A 26,888-nucleotide genomic window follows, 5' to 3' on the forward strand; every position below is an offset into this window, starting at 1 on the left:
TATTACTGGTGCACGAAATACACTATGTATCAATGGAATGTTACAAGAACAAAGTTTTTAAAGTAAGATATTCACACAAAACGAAAACATTATAATCGATATTTTTGCAAATCCGTAGTTACTTTCAGAAGCATGATCAGAAATGCAAAGCTTTACCTTGAAACGCGTCATTGTATTGTTCAGATGAAATGCAAGAGCGTGGCGACAACTGTCTAACTGCATATGAGCTTAGAAACCTTGGATATAGAACTGGCATATTTCAGAAGGAATGGTCCCGATTTCGACCCCCAACCTCCCCCGCCACTGCACACTGCGTATCCCCACAATAGGAAACCCTTTGAGACTGACTCAGGGAACCCCGGGAAAACCCGGGAATAACAGTTTCATTGGTTTGAATTCTTACTGATGCGATCGTTTAATAAAAAACATACTTGGTTTCGCAAAGAAACGACTTTGAGTCAAAGGAATATTGTATTCAATGCAACATGTCAACATTTACCTATTCATCTATCGCTACAGGCTATCATATTGTAGGGGTACCTAGAACTATGCCGCAACTTTGGAATCAATTCAAAAGAATGGGACATAAGTCGCTTGAAGAGAAACCTAGGATCGTTCATCAAACGCCGGCAACACAGTCAGCCCCCCTTGTCAAGCACAGGAAGACATTTTTATTCCTGGGAATTATCGAGTATTTCGTGGGAGTGACAACGGTGGGCGTAGCAATCGAATCACTCTCCAGGGATATCAGAGATGGGCGATATCCGTCTGTTTATTTCGATTATATACTGACGCTCGCAGTACAAGGAATATCTTGCGGACTGCTCATGATATTCGCTGGAATCGTGGGGATGTCAGCGACTAAAAAGCCGACGGCGTGTATGCGCAGTGCCAACCGTATACTACGCACACTTACAGCGATTTTCACTACCGTGGCCGTCGTCACGTCAGTCGTTGTCGCCATTTCGTGGTACGGGCATATCGAACTACACATTCTGCATCTGCTGCTACCATCGTTATTACTGGGCGAGATAATACTGTCAGTTGCTCATTGTGCGTTTTCCTGTGCCAGGACCGAGTCGAAGAAAATCGGCGAAATCTCAGATTCACGCTTTGTAAACAAATCTGACGACTACAAAGCTTCAATGCAAGCGGCGTATTGCGATGTCGATGTTGTGATACGGCCGAAGACTGAACAGGTGAAAATGTACACGGAGACACGTCAGATCGATACCGAATCGGTACTGGTTGCTGCAGTCTCTTCTACACTTCCATCGAACGATGATCCCCCCTCATATACATCTTTGTCAATGTAGTATCAATAGAAAACCTTTTCCATACTAATAATAATTGCAAATAACACTAATCAATTGAAAGTGGTCGTAAAACGTTTTATATCGTGCTACTACCCTACGTTCACCAGCCTCTGTAACTTTAAATGACAAGTCGAATAACTTCAATTACCGTAATCATTAGGGATGGTGAGAGTCACTAAAAAGTTCGCGTTCTTTCGAATTCTCTACTAGTTGCTTACTAGTTCAATTGTATATTGAAGTTCTGTACCTCAAAGAAGCTGTTCGAAAGCATCCGTAAACGTAAACGCGAGCGCATGACGCCACGAATGTCAGAATGCTAATTCCAACAGTAATCATTAGGGCAAGTTTTTGCAACTTTTGCACCTTTTTTCACAGCATCCGACAGCTTCCTAAATGCTCAGAATTTATGTACTAAGATGTTTCAAGCTGTTTGCAACAATTTTATATTGCAACTTTTTCTATTTTTGACAAAAGTTTCATTGTAACTTTTATCAAGCACTGCGTGAAACGTGAAGAAGTGATTTAAAAAACATACTACAAAACTGATTTAGTATGGTTCTAATCTCTTTGATTTGCGGAGCAAAGATCTATGCGATGGATTAGCAGCATTAGCTGCATTTCAATGTTATCTATGACGCAACAGTTGGCTTTTAAGTTAAAATTTCAACAACCCCATCCAAGCACGAAAGTGCCGGAACTAAATTGAAAGTGGAAGCACGTTGTGTCTAGTCTTTCGAGGTCAAATTTTGTTGACATAGCTTATAGTTACTTAAACTCAGTGTTTGTAAAATTGCATTCGTTAATTTGCAGGTAAGTAGCGACAACCTTGATATCTGTTAAGATGACAGTGTTAGGAGATGATGTGCAACTTGTAGGCTGCTGGTCATTTTCTCTCAAAGTAGTATGTTAGAATTTGAATCTTAGCCTTTCAGAGCACTTGTACAGGTAGGCCTACTAGGTGTATCAGAATTTGAATTGCCTTTCGTGTTGACACGCCGTGACAGCGAGTAATAGAAGAATGGGAGCTTCAAGGAATGCCAGAAATTATGTAAAATGCCATTAATTCGCCAACAATTTCACATGGTAGAACCTATTAATGTTCTTTTTATAACGCGAACTTATTCATAGTTCACACTTCCAACGCTCACCTATGAACAGAATGCACGCGCCATCCTATTGAATAAAAATCTTTGTAACTAAATACGCAAATTCACATCATTTACGACTGCCAATCTCAATCCTTATTTTCCACTTTGCAACATTACAATGACTGCTTCATATACAGTTAGATCCACTTAATCTAATCACCGGATCCCCCGGACAATGTCGATCAATGCAGTACAATCAACAGTGAACTTATATGAAGTCGTGTCACCGAAATAGTCGAATCCGAAGCACTGTGTTTTGCGGATTTATCTTTCAGTTCGCTTCGTTTACTTTCTATAAATGATCTTCGGGCTGGATAAAAGCTTTTTGCTTTGATTTGCTTGTTTTGTGGTGTACAAAAGTACATTCATCAAGTCAAAGACTTTTGCAGCCCGTGCGTTATGGCTCAGTACAGTATTTGAAGAATTACTGTAATATTTTAACCAAATATGTGTGTGCTATACAGTCATACAGTTTACAGTATTTGTTGAGTTGTTTGATGTCGAACTACAATGCAACTAACCAGAATGTGTAAATTTTGTGCGTTTATGCGTTCAGTGCCAATTACTGCAGTAAATCGTTGCTGCGATTCATTTAATAGGCCACAGCGAATTTTTTTCAATGCGTTGTCTGCCCACTGCCCAATGCCGCCAATGACCACGAAACGAACAGTTGATTTTCTGCTTAATTCGGACAAGGCAATCTTTACGCTTATTTCGGCCAAAAACGGCGGAACCAAAGTGTCCAAATTAGGCGGAGTCGACTATAGTTACATAATGTTGTGGTTTCAATTGTTCATCGTGTATATTTCGTTTCAACATTACTTCTGTTGAAACGGTGATTCAGGTATATTTTTCTGTCAATATATAAATACACGATGTAGCCTACTGTACACGTCTCGGTGAAAACATGTTCTTCTATTACTCTACTATACGTAACTCAATGTTGGTTTTCTGTCATTAGGATTTAATCCATTTGAAGTTGTTTTGACAAAGTTCTGCATTTCATTGTATGACAATCTCGTGGTGTTCTGAACTGACGAAAATATGAACGAACGAGTTTTACGAATAAAAAAGAAGTAATTGTAGCGACACATCGAAAAGTTAGATCGTCAGAAAGTGCCCAATGTCAGTCTTTAATACCATCGGTCCATCGACGTAAAAGCTCGGCTGGAATCTTAACCAAGCGAAATGGGGAATATATTCTTCAAATCTATGAATTTTGAATTCGTATCACGGTATATGAAAACAGAATATGTCACTTCATCATGCGCGGACAATTTATGGGCCCATAGTTACAGGTATAAGTATTTCATCATCACATTTCTACGTCATTCCACCACACACACTGCATTGGTGGTTCACACAAGACATGATAATACCTAGTTCATCAAATTGACGGCTGTTGCAAAACGATAACCTCAGCGTAAGCTTTGAGGAAGTAACGGTATGTTGAATCGGATGCTATCTTAACAGTAAGACATTACATCCGTGGTTTGATGATAATATTGTCATTGTACTGCTGAGTTCGTATACTGTTTTAATGGTATTTAGTGTAGGGATAGCATATATGCATAGCACATATTACATATGCCTATTCAGTATCATGACTGTTGGACGTATACGTATAGACATATATATATGTCTACGCGCGCTTGGTGCCTTCGTGCATGGCAGGGCTAGAATACAAATCAATACCTGTTTTAGCTGTGGCAGCGACTGCTGATATAAATTTAGAAATCTATACAATTTAGATCGGTTAAAACAGTTGTGCAACTGCCAATAATACAGGTAGTCACATCATGGGCGTAAAAAAAATGAAGATTTGCGACGACCAACAGTTTCATCGAGATGATCTGAAATCGATATAGTCTATGCCAGGCGTCAGCAACGCGGGAGAACCAATAAATGATTCCCGGTCGCAGTGAAAATATTCAAATGACATATGTGAAAGTCGAACTGTAGAAGGGTTTCATATATTCAGCAGTTTAACATGAATCAGTCGGCCCTAAGGGTCATACAAACGCAGTTTTCAATCCGGGAGTTGCTGGCTTTCGCCCACGAGGAGGCATAATAGGAATCTCGGTAATATTTCCTAGTCTCGACGCGGAGTGCGCAGTGCGTTAACGCAACTGCGCTCGGTGACACTGGTGTGAGTCCATGTGGGTGAGAGTTTTCTGTTCTTAGTAAGGACAGGAGCGGAAACCCTACCGAGTGCTCTGAAAAAAATTCCAACTGAGCACGGATAAACGGTGGGAGTAACTGGTAGCCCGTCGCATTAGTCAGTAGCTTGCCCAAGAAGTTATTTTTGGTTTCAAAATCGTTTGTGAGCCCTGGTCAATGGTAAATGGGCCGTTCTCAAAATCAAATTTATGCAGCTGCACCGCTTCCGTGGCTGCGTCTAGAAATGTCTGATCAATCTCGTTATGAACTGGCGGCGAATGGATAAACAGTTACCGTATAGAAATTTGTCAAGATGTAACATCAAAACGTAGGATGAGTTCAGTTAAGATTTGTTGAAACGCAAGACGGTAAAATGAAAGACAGACAACGCGGCTTCGATGCTTGACATCCTGTGCCACCAAGCATTGCCTGGGCCTTAGGGTCACCCTGTTCGTCACGACTTTCCATTCCTCATCACGGAACCTAGGTTTGGGGTATCATCGAAATCTCCACTTTCGCACGGAGTTGCACATTCGCCAACTGCGGTAGTACAAAGTTCGTCAATATTTCTTATAGCATTTCCTTAGCTTTCTTCATTTTCGTTCCGGCTATATTTAAAAGAATGGATTTCCCGAAATAGATGTAAGTCATTGTTACATTCCTACTTCGAAGAGATTAGGAAATATGTTGACTAGTAAGGAGGGATATCAAAGATTGATCGATGGAGCTCCCCACCACAATAAACACGGAGCAACACTGTCGAGAGAGGAATGCAATGTCAGATTACGAAGATTGGGGATTGCCGAATGCGTGCTTGCAGCAACATCCGTTGTTCTCGGTATTGTGGCGCTGACGTCACATCCTCAATATTACAAGGGAGGGTCGCATAGAACAACCATCCTTGCCATCTACAATTCGTCGGGAGTATGGGCAGGCGTGCCTTTAGGCTTATGTGGAATCTTGGGCATTATTATTAAATCGATACCATCAGCGAATATGTACATTGCGAACATGTCTATGTCCATTATTTCGGTAATGACCTGTCTGAGTGGCACCACAGTGTCTGGATTGGGAACTGCATTTTACGTGACTGAGAAAACTAATTATTTCATGTTTGCACTGCATCTTCTAATCGCGTTATGCATGTTCGCTGGACTAGTGCTATCCATTTGCCACTCTGCACTGTAAAAAATATACCGTGTATTCAACGTGTTTTTTGCATGTTTTTTCCAAAAACACGTTTATTAACAAAAAACGCCGACGTGTTTTCAAAATAATCAAGTTTAAAACCGAAAACGCGACGTGTTTTCCAATTAATCAAGTTCAAAACTGAAACGTAACATGTTATGTAAAAAACATGTTGCGTTTCAGTTTGGAATAACGTTGCTCTGATTTGAAAGCTACTGTCGCACTGATTCCGAAAATATGCATTAAAATCTAATCAGGGCAATGGAACGCCTTCGAAATACACCCCAAAGTATGAAATTCGGCATTGTTCCGAACATTCGCAACCACGCGTTATAGGGCCGGTTCTATACCAATACCGAGAAAACCATTACCGAGAATGGACATTACCGAGTATGCCATTACCGAGAATGGACATTACCGAGAATGGAAAATACCGAGAATAGTCATTACCGAGAATGGACACCACCGAGAATGGGCATTACCGAGAATGGCCAATGTCAAGAATATAGCTTACTGGGACTGATTTTGTCGAGAAATTAATACCTGAGCATCGATACCGAATGTGGCAACGCCCTGATGCACACACACGACCTGCTCATATGCATAGCATGCCTGCATTGCATATATTGCATTCTCGGTAATGTCCATTCTCGGTGGTGTCCATTCTCGGTAATGTCCATTCTCTGTGGTGTCCTTTCTCGGTAATGTCCATTCTCGGTTGTTTCCATTCTCTGTAATGGCATTCTCGGTAATGGTTTTCTCGGTATTGACCGGACACCGTTAGGGCCATTGTGCTGCGTCGCTGCGATTGTTTGGAACAATGCTGATTTTCAGATTTTGAAGGCTACTTCGGGGTAATTCCATTGCTCTATTGAAATTTTAATGTATATTTTCAGAATGTTGCTTTCAAATGAAATCAACTATATCTAATAGACACTTACGTGACCTTTGACACGAACCAATCAGGTTGCAGCAGGATGTAAACAAAGAACAAGCCCGGGCAAGCTTACTATGAGCTCTTATGGAAAAGGGTTGAAAAATGAAGGTTTTAAGCAAGATTACGTTGAATTGGGGATGACTGGCCTTAATGAATAGTAATAGTGTAGAGCTAGTATGTGGTTGCAGCTTTTAATCTAGGATGAACATGAATGGTGGCAAGTACGCACCAGCGTGCTGTGTCCAAATGCACGGGTTTTTGACAACTTTTCTGATTAAGCGACGATTGTTGTATACTATACTATAGGATTGTGGTAATGCATATTTTGACGATTTCATAGGCTCCAGGTCTCGAGCAAAATTTTCAAGCATATCTCATGTTCAGAAATATATATACTATAAAATATAGCTGCTGCCACACATCACAATTTTTGTGTATTGATTATGAAACTTGAAAGCTATGGAGATTCTATCGAATTTATGGATTTGAGTGGAACAGCATCTTCTTCTAACACCGCGGAGAAAGCTACGAAGTATTTCATGGAGCGCTATGCACACGATTTAGGGATAAAGATTGAGGAGACAATCCACTCTTTTTAGAAGCAATATTCTAGTGAACAGCCAATGTTATAGCAACTTGCGGAAAAGTGAGATAACACACTCAATGGAAATACACGTTCTCGGAAAATCCATTATTGATTCGTCTTGCACTTGTAAGACAGGGTAAGTAAGGAAAAAGACATTTTTTCAGAGACTCCTTCAATAGATATTTTAACCATGATTTATTTTCATATTAGGTTCTGATATATGCTCTCATGCATATGCATTGATTAAGACAATCCAGCACCTGAAGCTAAAAGGACTACATTGTGATTTGCATCAGCATCAGTGAGCTCCATCGTGATTGACAAGCAATCTCTCCACCGTACTCGCAACCGATCAACTCCTGCCTCAAGGTAGATTTTGGTGTATCTGGTGTCTTCAGTTTTATAACATTCCATCAAACACAAATAATCCTAGAACATTTTCATCTGGAGAATTGTTCATTCAACAAATTGGGCATCTAAATGAGCTTCAATAATGCACACCACTGGAATATCTAGACATGCACTGTTGGTACAGACTGACCATGGCACCGCGCAATTACGATCCGTAGCATGCTATTAGGCATTACGATATTGACAATGGAACTGAATTTGCACAATTGCCGAATATGTTGCGTCATTCATTTTTAATTTTCAATCTTGAATTGAGTATGCAATTAGTCCATATATATTTGGTTAGTTGTGATACACAATGCTGCATAGTATGACACCAGACAAAATTTTATACTCCTTGATTCTTCCGATCAGCTGTTCAATATGAATACGTTCTCTCGCCATCTTTCTTGTTGTGGAACAGTCTGGCTCAGGCATTTGACGGTGTGTAAATCACGTGCAGGAATATTTAAATCTAGATTCAATTTCTTGATTTCAGACTCAATGGTGAATCCCTTTTCTGCCATGATAGCATTGCCTGGCTCACCATAGCTGAACTCCATCATTTTCTTACATTTCTTGTCGAATCCACATATTTAACTAATATTTCGATCTGAAATGCTCCCTGTAAATAGTTCGTGCACAAAAGTAAGTGTACCACAATCCATCAATCCTTTCAAAGTTGTATGTGATTTATTGACAGTCAATAATCATTATAGATTTGAGAAATCATGAATGAATGCAAATGGTGCATTTTTAAGAACCACATATCTACATGGCCAAATCGCGATTTAATGAAGCAGTTACATATGGCTGACCCAATGGTTAAATACTATCCTTACAGCAATACTATAAATTTGACGTCAGTAGGATAAGTCGGGCAATTCAGAAAGAATTTAATGTAGTCTAGCATAAAATTTCAGCTTCTCCGCATCTTTTGACATTATGATGCTCCTCTGAGAACTGAACTTCACTAGCAATAATTGTCCGTCAATTTGTAATTTTCCTGGACGAGTTTACTGTTTTGTGCTTCTATGCTTCTTCCAGAAATTTGATTTTCTTGCGTTTTATCCATCGACTTCCTCTTTCTGCAGCTTCATAAAAGATATCCATCAAGCCTGCACAAAATATATAATATGTTTATTTTACAGAGCAATACTGCTGTGCAGGCACCTATCAAGGCGTACTCGTCCGACTCGTACAACGTATCACCGCTACCAATTTCAACTATTCGTCTCATTATTGAATATATTGTTTTCAACAATTTCAATACATTACACACCATCAAGCAACAAAACTGGAGTGGAATAAAACGAGACACACCAAGTCGATTGTGGCATCAAGTGTGACTGCATTTCAGATTGTACTCATTTTGAAACACAGAATTGTTTCGTCTAGATCAGTGGTTCCCAACCTTTTTGACCTATCGCCCCCTTTTCAAGGTCAATACCGATCATCGCCCCCCAAATTTTGTGTACCGAAAATTGGGCATACAAACCTGTAATCACCGGCAGGTTGACTAAAAAAAAGGGTCAAATTTTCGGCTCGATGTCTAATTTGACACACTTTTGTAACTAAATTTCCGTGGGTTGACTAAAAATATAAAAAAAATAAAAAAAATGTCAGCCGTTTTGACGCGTCATCGCCCCCCCGAATCGCCCCCTTCGCTATTTTCGCCGCCTTTGTCCATTTTCGCCCCCTGTCGCCCCCTTCGTCATTTTCGCCCCCCTAGACCGCCAAATCGCCCATGTTGGGAACCACTGATCTAGATTCTAGATTATGTCACGATTCAATATTTTTGGTACAATAATAGATATGTCATTTTCTTAATAAAATGAGAATCCAGATGACTACAAGGAAGTCCACATGCCTTTATCCAGATTTTACATCTTCCATGCATGTCATTGGCTCTGGGAAAGGTAAAAGCGCACACCAGGAAAGGTCTGGGTAGCCATCTCCATGTTACGCAGGCTATTAGCACAGTGTTTATCCTGATAGATTCAATACACGAGCTAGAACAAAAAATGACGATTTCAGCCGGGAACAGATCATGTTGCCTAACATATATCATATTAATATGATCATTGAATATGCAGACAAGTGTCCAGTGTAACAATAATTTGCTAGATAATGATACAGACTGTAGACTACTATATACAAATGTCGATTCCATAAATAGAACGCATATAACGCCACATAATGGATACCACACATATCCTGACTCAATATTCCTCTAATACATTCTATTCGCTACGACAATCCTATAGTATACGACTAAGGATAATACAGCAATAGTTGCTTCATCCGAAAAGTTGTCAGAAATTCATTCATTTGGACATACCATGCTGATGCGTGCTTGCCATCATTCATGCTTATTGTAGGTTATAACACTGCATATACATACTAGCTCTATGTTATTACCATTCAACAAAGCCAGCTATTCCCAATTCAATGTAATTTTGCTAAAAACCTATATTTTTCAACCCTTTTCCATAAGAGCTCATAGTAAGCTTGCCCGGGCTTGTTCTTTGTTTACATCCTACTGCAACCTGATTGGTTCGTGTCAAAGGTCACGTAAGTGTCTATTTGAGCGCTCGGGTCTGAAGCTATGGGATATGAAATTATGTAACGTTCATATTGCTGAGCAAGCAAGCGTGACGATAGCTGTGGCGAATCTATCCTTATAGGTTAGCTATCTATTATAAAACATGTGAGTATTCGTCGTAATTTATTAGTTCACACCTTACACGATTTCAGTATCCGTCGTGATTGGTTGAAAAATGGCTGTAATCTATTAGTTTACGGCTCACAAGATTTTAGTATCCGTTGTTATTGGTTGAAAAAGTTCACGGCACACGTGATTTCAGTATGCGCCATGATTGGTTGAGAATCTTGTATTGCCGGGAAGCCGCCAGCAAGCCAACCGCACTGAGAACAGAATTTATTGTCGACGCTGACTGACTGTTATGGATTGGGCTTGCCCAGTTAAAAGATGCGTTTGTGGTCAGTTTTCATCCCGGAAAGTCTTGCTAAATCATGTACGTTATGTGCATCGTTGGTGTACCGCATTCACCTGTAGTATGGTACCGTGTGGAGACAGCAATCCACCGATGACGTTCAGCACTTACCATAGCTTCAGAGTGCATACGGTAACCAGTCGATTACAGTATATCATGTTGGGAATGTCTTCGCCTAACTATGTAAATGATGAACCCAAGAAAGTTGAGCCAGTTAACATATTGGGAGGATGTGTATACCCAGCCAATATGTTGCATTTTGTCGAATGCAAGATATGGAAGGACAAGTTTGCTCTGTAAAATTATGTGACAAACACGGCAAAAGAGAATCCATGTTGTCAATCAGGATCAAGGTGGTCCAATGTTTCTCTATGAAGATTTTGACGGGCACTGTCACATTTGTGGTATCCTCAAGACAGGCTTTGGCCGATATTTACACTGTTATTCAGTGTGAGGCTGACAGAAACCGGTTTCCTTTGTGTTTTACAACCTGCACTACAAAAAAAAATCAGACAAATTTGGTCTCAAATCGATTTTTTACAAAAAAAAAGTCTTAAAGACCAATAAGTCTTACCAAGTACTTTATGTCTCAAAAGTAAGCCAGAAATTGATCGAAAATAGTAGCAGTGCCTTGGGGGCATCCTTTTCAGTGTTAGGGGTCTGAGCGGAGGAGGGGAAGGATGAGAGAGACCAGAAATTGCAGTGTTGAGATGATCCTGTACTAAGTTTACAAGGTATTCACTAGATATAGTTATCAAGGTACATGCCACTTACTACTCACATGTACTATTCAGATCAATATATATATGGTTGTCTGAGTCGAAAATAGCATTTATGGTGAGTGGGTGGTAAAATGAGACCAAATCATCATCATTTCTTAAATTTGAGACCAAATTTGTCTAATTTTGAGACCAATTTGTCTAATTTTTTTTTGTAGTGTGGTGAAATATTATACCAGAGACTCCATAATTTACTGGTATACTGTATCGGTAAATTACAATATGGTGAGCAATGTTCCTCTAATTTTTGACGAGTCTGCTCAAAGCAGCACACTCACAAACTCACTGCGCAGACCCTTGGACAACAGTGCGTAAAGACTAAAAAAAAGGTCATCATATTGGATTTTTTGTGCACAACTTACATTTTCTGTGCACAGAGACCGTGTTAGCCCTGTGCATTTGCGCACGGGCGCAGCTTAGAGGGAACATTGATGGTGAGATGGCTACATTAGACTGCATCATAGAATATGTTTCAAAGTTTATTAGGGAACTATATGCCGATAAAGAAAAGTACCAGTAATTAAAATTGCGTAATTTTCAACATGGCGTTCTATTTTTCAGATTCATCAGACTGGTTAGCGATTTATTACTCTAGTGCTATTAAATATGAAAATGCTGATAATCCATGGTAATATTAGAAAGGTGATCACAGTTGATCACCTACCTGAGATTTATGATGTTGTGAGATGTGTAGTTCGTAGTACCATCTAGGACAGAAAATTCACTACGGAATATTACGACAAATCGCTTGAATGGAACGGCGATTTTTATGAATTGTCTGCCAAAGATATGGGAAAATATGACTGGTTTTGAAGATGTAAGTGAGTAATTATATTCTATGCATGACAACATAATTATCATCGTAAAGCGATGATCATGGTGATCATACTGTACTAAAATTATCTTGTCTTGTTCGATATCTGTAATAGAAACGAATATAGATTTTAGTCAAAATCACGCCGTGTTATATGCAGGGCTTTAGAGCAGCCGCAAATTGAAACTGCTCCTGCTCCAGCTGCTGCTCCGGCTCCGAAATTATCGCATTGGCCTGTATATATCAGGGGTGGCCAGCGAGAGGGTTTTGCGTGACCCGTTAGCTAATTTCCTATTATATTATCGAAAATGAATTGCTCAGATTGCAAACTTGCATTGCCAACAAAAAATTACAATTCTGACTGCGACGCTTGGGATGTTGATGACTAAAATATCAGTTCTGACGCATTGGCAGATCCAGGGTCCAGTCACATTTTCAGTAAACTGTCGTACATTACAATAAACTAGAATAGCAGCGAAATTTTTCTTCACGCTTTGCGTGTTTAATTGTCGCACGATTTCTTGCTTGGATAGCCTACCCGCTACTGAAAACGAAAAAAAAACGCCTAATTTATCCGATTGAGTCTAACTGTATTCGCAATTACAGGAGAAAGTCTTTTCGCGTTTGCGCTCGCATAAAGATCGTCAATGGTGAAATGCAGGCACAAAATGATTGTCGCATATTATTGGAGATCTTCGTTATCGATGTGGCCAGACGCCGAATAGTCGTGTCCTTGCAATCTGAGCCTAGCGGGTGGTATACAATAGACCCGCAATACTCCAGTAATAATATTATTGACCTTGTTCATTTAAAAACTTCGAAAATTTTACCCGCTTGGCGTGGCTAGTGGACCGCGCACTCGTTCGTCAATTGCATGGGGCCCTTCAGCCGAAAAGGTTGGCCATTCATGGTCTATATAGATTACTAATCCACCATAGGTTACCGTGATTTTCCGTGTATAATGCGCAAAATTTTCACGATTTTTTGCCCTAAAATCGGGTGGTGCGTATTTTACATGGGAACAACACGCTTGGAAGAAATCTCTCTCGATAAAAAACTTGAAATCACACTTATCCTCATTCTTATGTTTGTTTCCAATCGCGCGTCACTTTCAGCCATCGCGCGTAGTAATTAGTGGGAAGCGTGTATCCAATTAACGAGAGTCGTGTGCAAAAGCATGCGATCTCCTGCTGAGTTGGTTTGCTGTTTGAACGCAAGCGAAATTAGGTCACTAATAGACACTCGCGCGCTGCAATTTTCGCCAATTCATCGCGTCAACGACAGGCCCGAACAATCGCATACGCAATTTATACATACACAAGAGGCCATGTGCGCAAGATATAAACGCTTGCGTAATCAGTCGCATCTCCAACAGACCTGTTGCGCATGACATAACCGTTAGCCTAGGCGCAATCGCATCTATAATAGGCATCGTGAGCAAGATGTTGGATGTCGGTTCGTTGGCCTAAACTAACTCCCCGCATCCTCGCAGTCTTTGGCTGCTATCTACTATCGTTTAGAGACAATACCGTTAATTGTATAATTATTAGCAATCGCATCTGTAAAAGGTCTCCTCGTGCTCAAGGTGTCGCGTCGCTAGCCCGAACTATCGCGCCGCCCGCTTCGCAGGCTTTAACTGCTATCTACTATCGTTTAAAGACAATCCCGCTAATTGTATGATGATTACTTGATTAGCGATCGTTATGTAATGATTGTTCAAGAGTGACATCGCAAAATAAAATGACATCGTATACGAAATCGGAACTATTCATGTACTGAAATGCAGGGTGCGTACTATACATGGGTACAGGCTTTTTCCCAGAATTTGCATGCTATTTTAGGGGTGCGTATTATACATGGGGGCGTTCTATACTTGAAAAATTACGGTAGTACTTTTTTGTTTCCCGAATTGAATATGTTAGAATATGTTGATATGAGTGATTTTATTTTTATCTAAAAACCGAAGATTTTGACCGATAAAATTGACGATTTTGACCGATAAAATTGACAATTTTGACATTTTTCACCCTGAAAATCTTAATTTTGAAGAAATTGTGTAAATTGCCTGTGTAAATTGCCTTGTGTAAATTGCCTGTTTCCTCCCCATTACCTTAGAATTTTAGGCTACTGCTTATCTTCATTTTTGATCGGAACTGTCTGCTCTTACGAAATAGTTGGGCCTGAAAAAACTTTTGCTATTTCTGCAATAAACTGACTCAATATTACCGGCAAGGTGATAATTCGCTGGGCTTTGATGAAGATATTTATTACAGAGTCAACCTGCATCGGTATATTCTCCAGGAGACGAGCGCTGCATCGATATACAGCAAAAAGCAATAAGTGTCGAGTGGGTAAAAAGACTATACGTGACAAGAAAAGATTCAGGTTAGGATGAAAAATAACATTCGAATCGTGTCATGAGGCCATTTTGAATGGGATATCAACACAAAGTCTATTCGAGATTTAGCCGATGTTGATCGATGCGCATTGGGTAGGTATAAAGCAGTGTTGGGATCAAGTCACTGATAATGACAATCCCCCTACCACGTTCATGCAATAGGCTAGTCCTACGACGTATGCACGCACCAATTATTGACGATTAATATCAATGTGTAATATCATACAGCAGAGGCTGCATTACATTCCAATTTTTCAATGTTGGTGACAGACATGTCAAAAGTTTGTCCAAACTTAATCCAAACCTTTCTTCAACTATGCCACATTGCAGGGATCATGGAAAGACAAGCTCTGCAACAAGATGAGGGAATGGCGAAGACACCATGAAAAAGAAGTTCTCGTCTTGAACTTGAAATAGCAGAAGCATGGACGCTGCGACAAATGGAAATCTCTGCAGCTTGTGGAAAAATCTAGTCAACGCTGCAAGTATTCTCGAGTCTCAACATGCAATATGAGCATTTTAGTATCATGCTTTCCTCATCTAGATATCCTCAATATGAATATTTTGATATGATACTGATAACACCAACAGACAATGTTACGTCTAATTTTTCTCCAATATGTGCGCATGCGAGCAGCTTAGAAGGAACATTGGCGAGGAGTAGCACCTTGCACCGATAATCGGTCATGTTTTAATTAAGATCTATTTTGTCCTACAGAGTCAACATGTATACTCTCCACAGACGACGAGCGCAGCATCGAGATACATTAAAACGCAAGAAGAGGCAAGTGGACAGAACCGTAGGTATAAAGCAGTGTTATGATCAAGTCACTGATGGCACAAACCCTCGGCATTTGTAGCATGCGCAATCATTGTTCATGACACAAAAAATGACATATATTATAACTAGGGCCTTTTTTATATGACCTTAGAAAATCAATATTATGATTTTATTTTTTGGAAAATATGAATTTATGTGAAAATGCTGTATTTTGACATGCAAACATCGGCACTGACAGAACTAAAAGAGTAAAACCTATGCAACAACAGGCATACACGTCCACTTTTTATTCTAAATCACTGTTGTAGTACAGTAGTAGTGTGAAATGTTAAAGTCTTTGAAGTTAAGATTCGGACGTAAGATGACTTTGGTATGGAAAGTGAGAGCTTCACAGACGCTGATGTGGGTTGCCACTTCTGCAGGTGTGCATAAAGCGCTGGTGAAATGTCTTGTATTTGCAGCTCCATTATTTGTTAAACCTCATTCTTGTGCAATCGCTTCTTGATGTAAATTTTGAGCTTCATGACCTAACCAGGAAAATGTTACTTCATAGCTTCAATATACTTCAAAGGGATACGGTTTTGTGTTGAAATTGATTTCACGACTTGCTGATGCATAGAACATAATATGACTTTGAATGGCCCTAATTATAACCTTGGGTTAGCAAAAAGTGAAGTCAGTGTACAAAACTCGTAGGTGACCTAAAGATACTTTTTAAATTAACATACATTGTTCTTTTTGGCCAGATTTTAGTTATCTTGAATTTTTTATTCGCACATACTTCCAGACATAGACATTTCTTCCTTAGATATAAGGGCGACCAACCCTTGGGCTGCACGGCGATTCTAGAAATTGAATATAATATTTATTAGTACTCGCACAAATGAGCGGTGGAACCTTTGCACAACGCGATATACGCAGCCTCGCCGCAACCTTGATATTCATATGTCCAAGCTTGGAATATTCGTTGTCAAATGAGCCCAGCGGTATACAAAGGCGACCTGCAAATCCTTGCAGGACATGACTGCACACTTACTTGTCATAACATAATTGTCATCGAATTTGCTGCGTAGTAATATATGTCATGTTTTCACCATTGCCCAACCCTGTTCCCTCCTGTCGGATGACTGAAAATCTTCATCAACATTAGAGGGGCCCGCGAAAGGTTTCAAAGTCGCTGATTTACTTTACGATGTCGCAGTCGCGACAAAACATACATTTAGTTGATTTCTGGCACTTCTCGTTCAGGTCAACAAAAACTGGGGTGGATGGTTGGGATCGCAACGATCTTCAATGACAACTATGGCAGCTTCCTGTTTGTTGACAAAGTGAGTTGTTTGGTATATGTGAAAGCATTATGTCCTACTGTGTTGTGGACACAAGCAAATCGCATGGCTCACTGCCATCGGGCTACATCATTCACATCATACAAAAAAGGCAATTTATGGCACTATTAACACTGTATTGCCGTATTAAAGGGGCACTGCGCTCTAAAAATGATGTGGTCTCAAATTGAAGGTAAAAACAAACAAAAATTTTTGCCCGCAGCCATTTCCTTCAGAACGCCACCATAATGGAGCTGCAATTTATTGAAATTTTTACAAGACCAGCTGCCGCGGCTGCTTAACCCGTTACACGGCACGATATCTTCACCGTCACACTTGCTCGACGCGATTAGGTAGTCACGCAGAGAACGAATTTTAGATAGTTGTCAGCCGATGTTATGAAGGAAATGTGTCTAAGTTTTGTTCTCTACGTGACCGCCTTATCGCGTCGAGAAAGTGCAACGATGAAGACATCGTGCCGTGTAACGGGTTAAGCAGCCGCGGCAGCTGGTCTTGTAAAAATTTCAATAAATTGCAGCTCCATTACTACGGTGGCGTTCTGAAGGAAATGGCTGCGGCCAAAAATTTTTGTTCTATTTGTTCTTCAATTTGAGACCACATCATTTTTAGAGCGCAGTACCCCTTTAACACTGTATTTGATAAGAATTGGTATCTCGACAGGTCACCTTAAATTGAAAGAATGATGTAATCCAATATCAGTGAGTAACGAGAATTTCCCGTGTCCCCTCCTATTTCACTTGGAAAGTTGCAGTGTTACGACTGATGCTGAAATCATTCCACTGTGGGTACCATTATGGTCGCTTGATATCCTTAAAATCACCATCACATATGATCGTTTCCTTACCTCTTTGCATGACCCGGACTCACGCGGTAATGACTTATTAGGTAGGCTTACCATATTTTGGAAATCTAAAAAGAGGACACTTTTTCAGAAATTTGCGACTTGCAAAACCGGAGAAGGATTCTGAAAAATCGATGAATTTTCCCACTTAGCAACAGGTTTACTAAAAAAATAAATCACCGTTTTTCACTCCGAAATACTAGCCGTAGCGTCACTTCTGTGCTAATTTACGGCATATCACTCGCATAAATTTTCAAAAAAGAGGACAAAATCTCAAAAAAGAGGACAAAAGGGCGTCCTCCGAGGACACTTCTAAAGAAGTCAAAAAAAGTAGACAAATCCTATTAAAAGAGGACGTATGGTAACCCTATTATTAGGCCTAATACTTGATCAATTCTTAATCTCTGACCACATCGATAGTACTAAGCTAATATCATTTTCATTTATCAGGAGCCGAAGAATTATATCCGACGATCAAGTACAATACGATCCTGAATGAATGGAAAGTTCTCTTCTATGGCAAAGTTATCAAAGGGGTCAGAAGCTTCCATCATGCTATGGCCACAATACTGGCTGTTCAACATCAAGTTCGCACCATGAGCCTCTAATTCATGGTCCGCCGTCACAAACTCTCCGAACGTTAAGTACACTGCGGCTGTTCGTAGCAAATCAAATATTGTTTCTGTACATACGTCTCGAAACTTTGTAACGTTACGTAGACTTTGGCTATTCGTGATGAATTAATTTGAATAATTCACCAAGAACAGGTCAATATTTTTAGCGGTTATAATTCTTGTTTCATTACATTAGGTACTTGCCGCCTTTTACTGTGACAATTTGTAAGCACTTGCTTAATAGCGGACCGGTCAATATTTCAAGCCGGTATATTAATTCTTGTTTCATTACATACGTTTCTAAACTTTCTAACGTTAGGTGTGTCTGACTGTGACTGTTCATTGTAAATTAATTTAATTAATTTATTGAGGACGGGTCAATACTTTTAGCCGTTATTATAATTCTGGTTTCATTACATATGTACAAAACTTCGAAACATTAGATACTAGGCGGCTTACACTGTAGCTTTTTGTAGTGAATTAATTCATTGATGACGGGTCAATATTTTTAGGGGCTGTTGTAATAATTCTTCTTTCATTGCATAAGCTCCAAAACGTCTTATCGTTAGGCACTCTGCGGCTTACACTGTGGCTTCTTGTAGTAAATTAATTAATTTATGAGGGGCCAATATTTTTAGCCGTTGTTGTGATAATTCTTCATTCATTGCATAAGTTGCAAAACTTCTCAAAGTTAGGTACTCTGCGACTTACACCGTGGCTTTTTGTAGTAAATTAATTCATTGATGACGGGCCAATATTTTCAGCCGTTGTTGTAATAATTCTTCATTCATTGCACAAGTTGCAAAACTTCTTAACGTTAGGTACTCTGCGACTTACACTGTGGCTTTTTGTAGTAAATTAATTCATTGATGACGGGCCAATATTTTTAGTCATTGTAATGATTCTTCTTTCATTGCATAAGTACCAAAACTTCTTAACGTTAGGTACTCTTCGGCTTACACTGTGGCTGTTAGTAGTAAATTAATTGCTTCATGACATGTCAATATTTTTAGCCGTTATAGTAATTCTTATTTCATTACGTATTATTCGAAACTTCCGCCATTTCAAGAATTTTTCTTTTTTTGATGCATTTGTTCTCAATACACATCATTTGATCCAACTATGAATTGCTTGTTTCAATTCATATCCTGGCTACTGATCCTGTGCCAATCAGTCAAGGTTAAAGGTCAATTGGAATCTTAGGTCGGACGTGTTTACGAGATTACATGTCGGGAAGAAACATGTTAGGCAACAGGTAGAGCTGAACCTGTCTTCCGGTTTTACATGACGGTCATGTATTAGGAGGTACCAGGTGTAAACATGTCTATGGACACCTTTATTTTTTACAGTGTGTGTACTGCCATTTCTTCAGGCGTAGCGAGCAGAATGCGTTGAAGGAAGCTGTTTAGCAGACATGTCGTGAAATACAGCAACTGCGCTAGAAGCCAAAGGTATAATGAGGATGAAGAATGACCTATTGTGGCTTTGCACATTCCGGCCTTGCAAGCTTGCGAAGACGATGAATTATTATTGTTTTTATTCCGATTTATTATCAGGTATTGAGAGCGGATTTCTATGCCCCCTGGTGCTCCGGAATGCCTACCTTCTTTCAAAACGTTTCGGTGATGGACTATTAGGCCTAGGAATTGTATTATATTTGTATTATAATTATAAATTGTAACATTTCCGTTCCAGTTCTACTATAGTCGGACTCATTATATGTTTAATAAACAGAACACTATATTGGATTAAGCAATTTGAGCTGACGCGTTAACCCTTTCGAGGATATCCGAATGAACATGATTATATTGATCAACAGATGTCTCTTTGTGGGTTGACATCGATTTAACGCATGATCTTTCTGTTTCATATTAAATTATTCAATTTGCTGTACTGTAATGAACTGCATAGTGCCAAATTTTTGTAGTGGATTTCATGTTATTGTACAGAATTATTGAGCTCTGATAGATAGGCAACTACCAGTCCTCGATACCGATAACGGAGGTACGTAATTGAAGAGTTACCATATATTGAGACGCGACGATTTAGGCGTATCAGTTGACTTGTATCGCTTACAGCAGGTATTTTGAAACTGGGATACGCGGGCGGAATTTTGGGATAGGCTACGCCCGCAATATATTGTGCTGCAGTTGCACAGTGTCTAGTTGGCACAGTTTTCATAAGAAATTCACCCATACCAGTGCCACAAATATATTCTAAATCTACTTTTTATGTGACAGGATTTAACGTGCAAAAAGGTTTCAAGTGGAAGTAGTTTAAGAACATAGCCAGTTAGTATAGGGCTAGCATACGTCATTGTCCTCTTGTCCTCTTTTTTGACATTTTTGAAAGTGTCCCCGGAGGACGCTCAAATGTCCTATTTTTTTAGAGTTTGTCCTCTGTTTTTTTAAATTTTGGTTAAATGTATGTTACGATTCAACTGGGACATAGGAAATTAGTACTCAAGTACCGTTTCGGGAGTTGAGCCGGAAAGCTGACATTTTTTCTAGTCAACTAACTACAAACTCCCAATAGATTTACCAATTTCTCCGGATTTTACTCCGGTATTGTAAGTCTGGAAATTTATCCAGCACATTTATACCAAATTTCGATGTTTATTAGTTGAGAATACTTTCTTTAAACAATGCGCCATGGCAGCAAATGTCGAGCATGTTAATAGGCAACATAAAACCATCCGATTCGAAAATACATTGAAGTTTCACTGTACTCACCATTAGAAACAAGTCCGCGACAATGACACTCAATTCCGAGCAGGCAAAAAATGCACAATGAAATTCTAGTTTTACCGAAGAAATTGCTGAAGAGTAGCTATTCACAGAGGCGAAAACGAGAGTACGAAACCTTTATATGAAGATCAAATGATGAATATTATAGTTACACAAAATATATTTCAAATATCCGTGATCTCAGCGCTGTATCTTTTCTGACTGAAAAGTTCCCGTCCTCCAGAAAAACCCGTAACCCGAATGCGTGATTGCCTAATGAACCAAATCCCAACGTCCGCTCTTACGGTTGATATATCTCGTATTCTTTACAACGCATACGCAAGGCTAACAGCAAATCACGACTAAAATAAAGGGAGTATTGAAATATGCAAACTTATATTGTCGTTAGTGCCACTGTTCTTTTGGTTTGTAACTATATTCAACCAGTCAATCATCGTATTCTGGCAATTCAATTATTTGTGAACAACGGTGTTACTAGAATAGAACATTAGGTCAAAATCTGATCAAAATTAGGTTTTTTTAAGATGGAAAAATGCCAAAATTTTGGTTTTTAAAGTCAAATTCTTCCGTTTTTTAGGTAAAATAAATCGCCCTAGTTATCACCGTCGATCTTTCTGGGAGCTTCACTTCACGTAGTGAAAGGTTTCTCGAAACATTAATATGTCATGATGTGTTCTAATGGGGATATGCATGTGTCCAATGGTACCGCATCAGCCGACTGTGCAACTCCAGACTGATGCATCTCCACTACATGTTCTCAAGCGATACTACGAAAATACCCTCGTTTACTAATTTCGAATACAGTTTTACTCAATTCTGTTAATTAAGCGTATTTAATGTGTATTTTTCATTTTCCTTTTCCAGTGAAACTAAAGCGCGCGAAGCCCGCAAAGAATTATTTCTGGTTAAATAAATTTATATTTCAATAAAAATAATTTATAAAGAATTGGAGTTATTTATTAGTCAGAGGGCTAAAGAAACCATAACACAGAAAATTAGTTCGTCTTTTTCCGTTTTGGAAAAATTGCAACAGTTCCAGCATGTTTTTTCTCGCTCGGGCAGCTGTTCACTAAAAATAAACTAGTTCACTTTCGATCTCTTCGACTTGAATCGATGACGTTGGAATGTTTTGTTGCTATCTGAAAAATCTTGACTTGAAAATATGCTAAATACTTTCTTTCACTAGTGGCCTCGTTGTGGTAGATTCGGAACGACGTTGGCTCGCTTAAGAAAAATTTGGTTGAGAGGCCGACAACAAAATTGTCTCGCGTATACTGCACTTTTAGCACATCTGAACTCGTTTAAAAATAAGGGGGAAGTTATTTGTAAAGAAGAGTTAAAATAGCATTGGAACATACGTTCAGCTACATTCCAGCCAATAGGAACATACGTTCGGAAATAAGTAGCTGACTACTTGGCAGTTCGAACATGAAAAATGTGGAAAATCAGCAAAAATTCCCCCTTAAAAATTACGAAACTCTCTTCGGTTGGCAACCCCTGCCCTACTATATCCCTCTGATATTTATCCATTCCCGGTAAGCCAATAGTTTATTTGTATCGCTTTCAATTGGTGGAGTTGGCGTGACTTCGAAGTTTGATGCCGGAAAGTGACGATGTTTTGAATTGTAAATTTCTGGTAATTGTCCCCTTATGTAGCGCGATGGACAGTTTACGTCTACGAAATTTTTCGCGGAGGGAATCATCAATTATATTGCGACTTCAAACTGGACACTGTAAATTGAACTCGCACCTCGATTGCACGAGTTGTCATGTCAGTGGTCTCTGCGAAACGTGCATGGTACCAGAAACTGTCTAACATTTTTTACTGACGAGTCCTCGATAGATCACCAGAGACAATATTTAAAAAAATGTAGCTGAACGTAAGAGTGTGAGCTTTGGCTTGAAATGTACGTTAACTGATCCGCGCATGGCTATTACGGTCGTAGAATTTGTTGTTTTGTGTAGACTATCCTATTTAACTATAGCTCCCTCGGGCCTGGTGCACAAGACCTTAGTAGTCCAGCACCATCAAACCCCCTTATACATACATACATGCATGGATATAGTTTACCGTTCTTTCGTCCTCAATTATACAGTATCCATACTATATTTAACAGCCATTTAATGACACGCATGTACAACAGCGTCATTCAATTTAGGAATAGATGCTCAATTAAAGTTTGTCAGTCTCGCACAAGAAACGTCTTAAAATATCACATGGTCCATCGTTGAATGTGAAATCCGTCCAAGTTTGACCGCAATCTTCATTCCCGCGGTAATTGTCAGGCTGTACGGAATTCCAATTGACAACGGGATCGGATGATCCATCTTCCCACACCCATCTTCCCTCTATGTCCAAGTCATTCAGGCCGATCCACACCACGTCCGTCTTCTTTATCCCAACCATCTTCATGATTTCCCTGAAACCAGAAAACATTTGAACGATAGTAACAAAACAACAGTGGATGTGGATATAGAAAAGCCCTGCATGAAAATATCTTAAACTTTTACTTCAATGGAAACCGACAATGTAGTTTATCCATTTTCATTCAAGTCATTCTCTTCATCTGACGATTTCGAAATTACTCCAATAAATTTCACGCAATGCGCATTTTGTACACAACTCCACACTCCATACAGGAGTACATTTGTTATTGCTACTAAATTTTCAAATCAATTACAGGACTCCAATAGGGTGAACGGCACAATAAACGCATGGATGATCGTCCATGTATGCGGAAAAAAATCCGGTAAAAATGAAATGGAGACCACGATTTAATGAGGGAAAACACCCGTACGAAAGTTATGGAAAATGTACTGAAAAAATGGATTATTGGATGATTGGCACAAATCCTGGGAGATCTTTATACAAGTATTTCACCGAAAGAAATAATTTTATGACAAATCTACTTCCGCTTGTGGGACGAAACCTTTTCAATGTTAATGAATGAATTTGGTCAATAATATTGCTACTTACATATTGCGTAAACGTTATCATTATCACATTTACCGGTTAAGATGATAGCACCATTGTCTGAAGATTTAGGGCACGTAATTATAGATTAATAGCCGTATGTCCGTGTCATACGGCAAGATTATTCATGAGTTTCTCGTGGGTGATCGTCGGTGGTCATTAATTACTTTGTTGAAACATGCTGTTTTGTCGCCATTCAAAAGATATTGGTATTGCTCCCACGTACTACAAAAAAGTGATAGAGCAACTTCTTTAATGATATTCGTACGATTTCAAATTCGCATTTATTCACGGGGCGCAATATCTCCTTTTGTTTGTCATATTTGTACCTCGGGACCCGGATTGCAAGGACAGGACAATCCGACACGATTTTCGGTCAAGGTTCTATCGCTGGTGCTGTTTCTGTGGTCGCACTTCGTGTTGGCTAAAAGTTCATTTTACTTGGTGTGTCATTTTGGCGTTATGAAGCGAGTGCCTAATAGTCCGTCAACCGCAGGCAGCACACGCAAATGAACTTAAGCGTGTTTTAGTTAGGTCCATATGTTCATTTCCATTACTCTGAACATGGTACTCATTAATTAAAAATTAACCGACACTATATATAGCGGGAAACGTGTAGAAAAATTTAAGTGAACTACACCTGCTAAAACTACTCAACTTCACGTTAATTTACGACTATTTTCGAAAAATGTGTGTATGTGCGGGGGGAGTTGGACCCAAAAGCTACTGACAGTCGATCAGACTGACAAGTAAAAATCTAGGTTTGTTTGTGCGTCTCCTAGCAAGTGATGTGGATATTGAAGCATTTCATAAGGAGAAAACCAAGTCATGAAATTTACTCGGACAATGTTATCATTTGCTTCCAACTAATGGCACCGATTTTTCATTGTTAGATTTTCTTCAAATATTTTGATTTGCATGTACATTATACATAAATAGGTGTTCAAAGAAGTCAAGAAAGAAGCTCAAGTAGAAGTAGCGGCGCAAGTGCCTACTCAACTACGACCACAATTATATATTGCTTTTGAAAGCAACCTAAAGCTATTTCAAGTAGAAGTATAATTGGATGACTTTAAATTTACTCAAGTATGTAAATAGTTGTGAAAAGCAGTCATATATGCGCTCTGGTGGATTGGCAATAGCTGTAAACTGCGCTATGTAAAAGGTGTAGAGAGCTGATTCGTGCAGCTACATAGCAGGGGGTATGAATTCTTCACCGCCATAACAATTCAACCGCATGGAGTGAGACTGATATGTTTTCTACGGAATAGCGATTTGTAACTTTTGCAAAAGCAGATTCTAATGTCAAAGGTAAGGCATCATTTTTTCAGGATTAGGACATGTCATGTGCTGGTAAATTACGATATGATGGTGATAGTTCCATTCGTTTTGCTGCGCCATATCTACTGCATAACCACGCCACTTGATAAGAGATTAACTGTACGACTATATAACCCGTTTTCGGTACCCTACATTTCCTTCTTATCAAACAAAACTCGATTTTAGCCGCTTGCATACAACATCTGCTCACGAGGTGACCAAGAATAGATAGCCCTGTTCGGGCACTCAATCGCGAGTCACGTGTTACGGTTCTATCGTAAGGTTAGTAATAAATAATACAACCTGGAGATGGCTAGGTTCTTCATACCAGCAGAAGCTAATATTCCGCCATGTCGTCTGCAAATCCCCGATGCTTCCTGGTAGGGCTTCCTCTCACTGAAGAGCCTGTACCAACGACCGTTACTTGCCTGCAACCAATCCGCGAGCACTATGGCTGCGGATAGCAAATGATTCATGAGTTGCTCATTCGTGTTAGTTGTATTTGTTCAGTAACCAATACACCCATTGGGAATTCACATCATTACTAAACGCAAAAGCTTACTTTTTAGTTTATTTACCAACGACCGAACATCTTCCAGTTCTTCTTCTAGCGCGTTGCCATTGCATTCCTGGGTTCCAACTCCGACAACGTTTCCAAGGCATGATATTGAGCAGGAGTTTGCAATCAGTTGTCCTTGTGTACAGGAAAACCAGATCGATACTGCAACTAATATTACGCGGAACATGTTGATGAATTGACCTGTTTACAATATGGATGACTTATTGTCTCGAATATCCCCGTATATAGAGCACTGCTATGCTCTATAGGCCTACTTGACTGTCGCGCCTAAACCTCCGTTTCTGGTAAGGGAAGGCAGAAAAAGGTTCCAAAGTTATTTCGCCAATCAACATAAAGTCGACTGCTACCATGCAGATTCTTAGAACTTCAAATTTTCTTTTGTGCTTTCGACTAGGAATGCTCGAACAGGACCAAATACGAATCCACTGAACAGTGAATACGATTCAAAATCAAGACAAAGATGAGAGTCACCACCGGCTACGAAAGTGGTGTGCAATGTGCAATGTGCAACCTGCAGCCCGCCAATTTTTAATGGTATTAGGTTCCCGAAATTATTTTCTAATTTTAGCTTTTAGTCTTATACGTTTTATTTTAACTCTAGTGGTAGCCCCCCAAAATACGAAATTATTCATGACAATAGACATGAATACTTTAACAAGATAATCAATTACCCTAAATAAATTTTAGCACTTCGCGCTATTTTACTGCAGATATTCACAATTGGAAGGTCTAATTCAATAACTAATTTTATCAATGAGTCCCATCTTTACTCTGACCAACATCTATGAGCGGCCGCGGTGCAACTGCATTATTATCATCTGATTCGAATGGGTTGGAATGGGCAACGTAGTCTAGTTTGGCTTTATAAAACATATCATAAAACTATTACCCGTCGTTTCTCATATAATGTGTCCATATAACTATAAGGCGGGGGCGCAAATTTTCTTACTGC

At 39.4% G+C, this 26,888-nt stretch overlaps 1 protein-coding gene and 4 long non-coding RNA genes across 9 annotated transcripts; 2 read left to right on the top strand and 3 right to left on the bottom strand.

Moving 5' to 3' along the window:
* The first annotated feature begins 6,902 nt into the window (after positions 1-6,902).
* Positions 6,903-9,575, top strand: LOC145436300 (uncharacterized). Its single transcript, XR_013914254.1, has 3 exons — positions 6,903-7,471; positions 7,546-7,704; positions 8,877-9,575. It is a non-coding gene; the product is annotated as an uncharacterized LOC145436300 (long non-coding RNA).
* On the bottom strand, positions 8,400-10,307 carry LOC145436299 (uncharacterized). Its single transcript, XR_013914253.1, has 3 exons — positions 10,067-10,307; positions 9,596-9,737; positions 8,400-8,843 (listed from the first exon to the last, which is right to left on the bottom strand). It is a non-coding gene; the product is annotated as an uncharacterized LOC145436299 (long non-coding RNA).
* On the top strand, positions 10,306-19,435 carry LOC145436298 (uncharacterized). 5 transcript variants are annotated; one of them, XR_013914252.1, is made up of 5 exons: positions 10,306-12,338; positions 14,609-14,720; positions 15,064-15,517; positions 16,763-16,842; positions 18,152-19,435. It is a non-coding gene; the product is annotated as an uncharacterized LOC145436298 (long non-coding RNA). The 5 variants fall into 5 exon arrangements; XR_013914251.1 differs by having other exon boundaries at positions 10,311-12,342; positions 15,064-15,537; XR_013914247.1 differs by having other exon boundaries at positions 10,311-12,338; positions 15,064-15,537.
* LOC145436301 (uncharacterized) lies at positions 15,787-16,763 on the bottom strand. The gene is made up of 2 exons (XR_013914255.1): positions 16,243-16,763; positions 15,787-16,041 (listed from the first exon to the last, which is right to left on the bottom strand). It is a non-coding gene; the product is annotated as an uncharacterized LOC145436301 (long non-coding RNA).
* A 3,690-nt stretch (positions 19,436-23,125) lies between the features above and the next one.
* On the bottom strand, positions 23,126-26,169 carry LOC145436302 (C-type lectin BfL-2-like). The gene is made up of 3 exons (XM_080313664.1): positions 25,919-26,169; positions 25,660-25,810; positions 23,126-23,482 (listed from the first exon to the last, which is right to left on the bottom strand). Exons 1-3 carry the CDS (start codon positions 26,100-26,102, stop codon positions 23,236-23,238), a joined length of 582 nt encoding a protein of 193 aa, XP_080169790.1. The 5' UTR covers positions 26,103-26,169; the 3' UTR covers positions 23,126-23,235.
* Positions 26,170-26,888: the final 719 nt, after the last annotated feature.

Source organism: Botryllus schlosseri, chromosome 3 (genome assembly GCF_051294905.1).
Source record: "Botryllus schlosseri isolate E-star chromosome 3, Bs_hap1, whole genome shotgun sequence".
In the NCBI taxonomy this organism is placed as follows: domain Eukaryota; kingdom Metazoa; phylum Chordata; class Ascidiacea; order Stolidobranchia; family Styelidae; genus Botryllus; species Botryllus schlosseri.

Coding starts and splice junctions, on each gene's coding strand:
- LOC145436302 (XM_080313664.1), bottom strand. CDS start 26,102: ATGTTCCGCGTAATATTAGTTGCAGTATCGATCTGGTTTTCCTGTACA. Junction 25,811..25,918: donor GTTGGTAAATAAACTAAAAA/GTAAGCTTTTGC, acceptor TGCTATCCGCAG/CCATAGTGCTCGCGGATTGG. Junction 23,483..25,659: donor AAGAACCTAGCCATCTCCAG/GTTGTATTATTT, acceptor TTCTGGTTTCAG/GGAAATCATGAAGATGGTTG.